The 4,320-nt window shown below is 52.6% G+C and overlaps 1 protein-coding gene across 1 annotated transcript; it reads left to right on the top strand.

Annotated features, from left to right (window-relative positions):
• Positions 1-1,259: 1,259 nt before the first annotated feature.
• Positions 1,260-2,864, top strand: LOC120851189. Its single transcript, XM_042288509.1, has one exon. It carries the CDS (start codon positions 1,260-1,262, stop codon positions 2,862-2,864), a length of 1,605 nt encoding a protein of 534 aa, XP_042144443.1.
• The last annotated feature ends 1,456 nt before the right edge of the window (positions 2,865-4,320 follow it).

Here is a 4,320-nt window from a genome sequence, read left to right as displayed (position 1 = left end):
TCATCCAGAAGAGAAGAAAGAAGATGGCATATAACCATGAGGCACGCGCTCGTGGCATGAGAACTCCAGGGCACGGGGCAATGGCTTTAGCGCATCGAAGTGTTTAAAAACAAAACCTCCTTTTTAGATAGAGCAACTGATGGATGGCTCACGCAGTGCTCCCCCAGACCTTGTATAATATACGCCTCGTAAATTTGTATAGAGAGTTTTTCCTTATATCGACCTATGATAGCGGTGCTGGAGAGGTTTGGAGTGCTAGCAGAGAATTAACAGCGCAGAGGAAAGTGACCCCCCACCATCGACCTCATAGACAGGTTATGTGCAAGTTGCCTATCATTAATACATATTCCTGTCTGTCCCACGTACCTCCTACCACAAGTTAAGGGAATGCTGTATACTACGCGACAGGCGCAGGGCACAAACTGTATAGCATTATCTTTTTACATAGCATTTCTTTTAAAGTACATTTCATTTATTCCAAGGTGCACTTAAACTTGGACAACGTATCTCGAATGAAATGTAAAAGGAAACATGCTATACAGTTTGTGTGCTGTACCTCGCGCGTGGTGTACAGCATTCCCCTAACATGTGGTAGTACGTACGTGGGACAGACAGGAAGATGTATTAATGAAATGCTACGTGAACATAACGTGTCTATGAGGTCGACGGTGGAGGACCATTTGCCTCTGCCTTTGTCAAGCCTGTACATATTCTCGAAATCTGTCCAGCACCGCTATCATAGGTTGATATAAGGAAAAACTCTCCATACAAATTTACGAGGGTATATTGTACGTCTGGGGCAGCACTGCGTGAGCCATCTGTTTGTTATTTTATCTGAAAAGGAAGTTTTGTTTTTAAACACTTCCATGTGCATAAGTCATTGCCCCGCGCCCCAGAATTCGCGCGCCATGAGCAAGTGCCTGTTGGTTATATGTAATTTTATTTCTTATCTTCTTGAGAAAAAAAAGAAGAGGATGAAGCCAGTAGCAACGGCGCCCTGCTTCTTTGATCAACCTAGAACTGTTTTCAGTCGAAAATTCTGATATTTTCTTCGTGATTTTTTGTGTCCTTCGACGCCTAAAGTCGTCCAGACCACGCCGATATGAAATTTTCCACGGTGGGTGGATTTTTTGCCATTTTTTCAAGATACGTTTTGCTCGACCACACCGCGGACGCATTAAGCCTCACACCATAGGCCTACCATCCCGGTGGAGGCTCGGCGGGCTCGCTCCCGTGCGACCTCGTTTCCTTTGATTAAGATGGCCATGCAAGTTGCAGTGGAGGGGGAAGACATTTCTCCAGAAGAATTTCAGTGCGCCGGTTGGCAGTCGGCGTTTACCAAGCGCAAATCTTCCCAGAAGTGCCTGCCCGCCGAGAGCGAGCAGCCCGCCAACACACCAAGTGGCAGTAGCAATGGCGGCTCCCGCACTCCCGCCAGCGTGAAGAAACGCCTTGTAGCTGCCTCGAGAATGCCTCGCCTGCCGAAGGAGCACTTTAGAGTCATCGTCCGACCTCGGGGTGGCCTAAACGTTAAAAATATTAGTCAAGTCAAGGTCGCCCAGGCTCTCGTGAATGCGGCGGTTCTCCCTTTCGCGAATACTGCGGAAGACATCATCTGCCCCAACACCATGCAGAACATTTTGGTGGTCAGCACACCTTCAGAACACAATGCCAAGACCTATGCGGGGATTGAAGCCATCTCCATTGGCTCAGCAATTTACGAGGTCAGTTCCTACCTCGCTGCGTCCGACAACACGTGCAAGGGGATCATAAGAAACATTGACCTGGAATTAGATCACGAGCAACTTAGAAGTCTCATCATACAGCCGAGGAACCCCAAGGCTCTCGAAGCTAGAAGAATCAAGAATTCCACCACAGTCGTCATTCTCTTTGACGGTCTCAAAGTGCCAAACCACGTCATGTGCGGCCTCAGTATGCTCAAATGCACGCTCTACCGAAGACAAACGGAGGTCTGCTACGCATGTGGCAGGCTCGGTCACCGAGCCGACGTATGCCCGACTCCCGAAAACGTGGTCTGCAGGGGCTGCGGAGTAAATTCCCCAAGCGACCAACATGTTTGTTCACCGAAGTGCGCCCTCTGCGGGGGGCCTCACCCCACGGCCGACAAGTCCTGTAAGCAGAGATATCAAGTGCCTTACATCGTAAGACAGAGAAGAAAAGAACGACGTGACTACAACCAGGATTTTCCGCCGATGGGCACGCTGTCTGGACCGGCCATTCCACCCCGGGCCGGGAGTGGATCCCGGGTGCCGGGCATAACCAGGGTGCCCTCGAGAGGGCGATCCAGGGTCCGACTGCCGCGGGCTACCTCCGGGGGCCGCTCTCGCTCCGGGGGCCACTCACACTCCAGGGGCTCGGCGGTTCGCATCCGGAAGCCTGCTGCCCAGGAGATCGGATGGGCCGATCGCGTCAAAGGATCCCCGACAAAAGTAACGGGGGCTACGCCGCCTGGGCAACACAACACCAGACTCGTACAGTTGGAAAAAGAAAACGCGGCGCTGAAGGGCGCTATTGGACAACTCAGGTCAGAGATGGCAGAATTAAGGTCGGCTCGCAAGTGCGAGGCTTCGCCGTCTCCGCAGGCTCCGAAACCAGCCAGGGAGGAAACACCCATGGAGGTTCCCGTCGAGGCGCCCTCCGCGGCGCGTACGGCCAAAAAAAGGGCCCTAACGAAGCCCGTTTGCGATGAGGGACTAGAGGAATTTCAGACTGAAATGAGGGTTATGCTCAAACCACTCAGCGAAGCGGTTGCGATGCTTAACGCTAAAGTTGATGTCCTTGACGGCCAGTTCAACGCGCTGGAGGCCAGGGTGGACACTTTGGAGACGAGGAGAGGGATGTAGTTTTGTGCTCTTGCGAACAATGAGCCTTTTCCGACCGGAAACCCGGCATCTTTTGGTGCCCAACACCTCCAAGCGGCTACACCTTGTAACATTGTACAGGATAGACTAACTGGCATATCCAGTCATGGAGGCTCATCTTAAAGCAGTTGGAATCTGGCAGTGGAATTGCTGGGGTTTTCAGCGCAAGAGGGCTGTCCTCCAGCAGTTCATTAGATCTCATCCGGAAAAGCCACACGTCATTCTACTTCAGGAAACACTTTCCGACGCGGTCACGTTACCGGGTTACAAATCGCACGTCGTTTACAGTGAAGGAAAGAGGGGCATGTGTACGCTCGTCTCCAAAAAATGCACTTTCATTACGCATGATCTTTTTTTAGACTCCAGCAAGGTTGAGCACTCCTTTGTTGAAATAATTCCGAGTGGTCGGCTTAAATGTAGCATCTTTATACTCCACATCTACAGCTCACCTAAGGATCTAAAACAGAGGTTCGCACCGCTCTTTAGCAGGGCAGCTGGTAAAGCCGGTGGTTCCCCTCTCATCGTTGCCGGCGACTTCAACGCCCCGCACCGAGCGTGGGGTTACTCGCGAGCAACGCGCAAGGGAGACGACCTGTGGCAGGCGGCGGCAAATCACGACCTCACGCTCGTCACGGACCCCGCGTTCCCTACCAGGATGGGCAACTCATGTTCGAGGGACACCACGCCGGATTTGAGCTTTGTCAAGAACGTCGGGGCTGTGTCTTGGCACAATCTAAACGAAGCTTTAGGCAGTGATCACAACATACTTGCCACTTGCATAAACGTGAAGAGCAAACCGCTTAAAGAGTTTACCATCACGGACTGGGATCAGTTTCGCAAGAGCAGAGAGGAGCGGGCACTGATCCAGGACTCGTCTATCGACCTGGAGCGCTGGGCGACACAGCTCAAAGGAGACGTCTAATCGGCGACAAAGACGGTCCAGACGGAGCTAGAGATTGATAGAATGGACAACCGCCTCGCAAACCTTCTGGAGGCAAAAAAGGCGCTTCTCGACAGGTGGAAGGGGCAACGACTCAACCGCAGGCTCCGCAAGAAGATTGCAGAGCTCAACCGAACCATCGAAGACCACTGCCAATCCCTCACCAGACAGCAATGGGACGAGGTGTGCAACTCGGTCGATGGTCAAATGCTAGTCGGCGGCAAGTGGAATCTACTCAAGCACCTGCTGAACGAGTCCAACTCCAACTCCAATCAGAATCGGGTCATTAGCAGAGTCCTCCACGAGGCCAGGCAGTCCGAGACGGAAGACGCCATCTTCGACGTGCTGACAAACAAATACCTACCTATCGGCACCTCGAGCCGGCGGATTACCCGTCCTATAAGGGCCCCCCCTGCCTGGAGCTCAACGAGCCTTTCACCGTCAACGAGGTCAGGGAAGTTCTCCAGAACCTCAACGGTAGATCGGCCCCGGGCCCCG

This window comes from Ixodes scapularis, unplaced genomic scaffold, assembly GCF_016920785.2.
Source record: "Ixodes scapularis isolate PalLabHiFi unplaced genomic scaffold, ASM1692078v2 PGA_scaffold10__122_contigs__length_95168666, whole genome shotgun sequence".
NCBI classification, from domain to species: Eukaryota; Metazoa; Arthropoda; class Arachnida; order Ixodida; family Ixodidae; genus Ixodes; species Ixodes scapularis.
The sequence above is the reverse complement of the archived record's forward strand: the minus strand, read 5'-3'. Positions and strand labels throughout refer to the sequence as shown.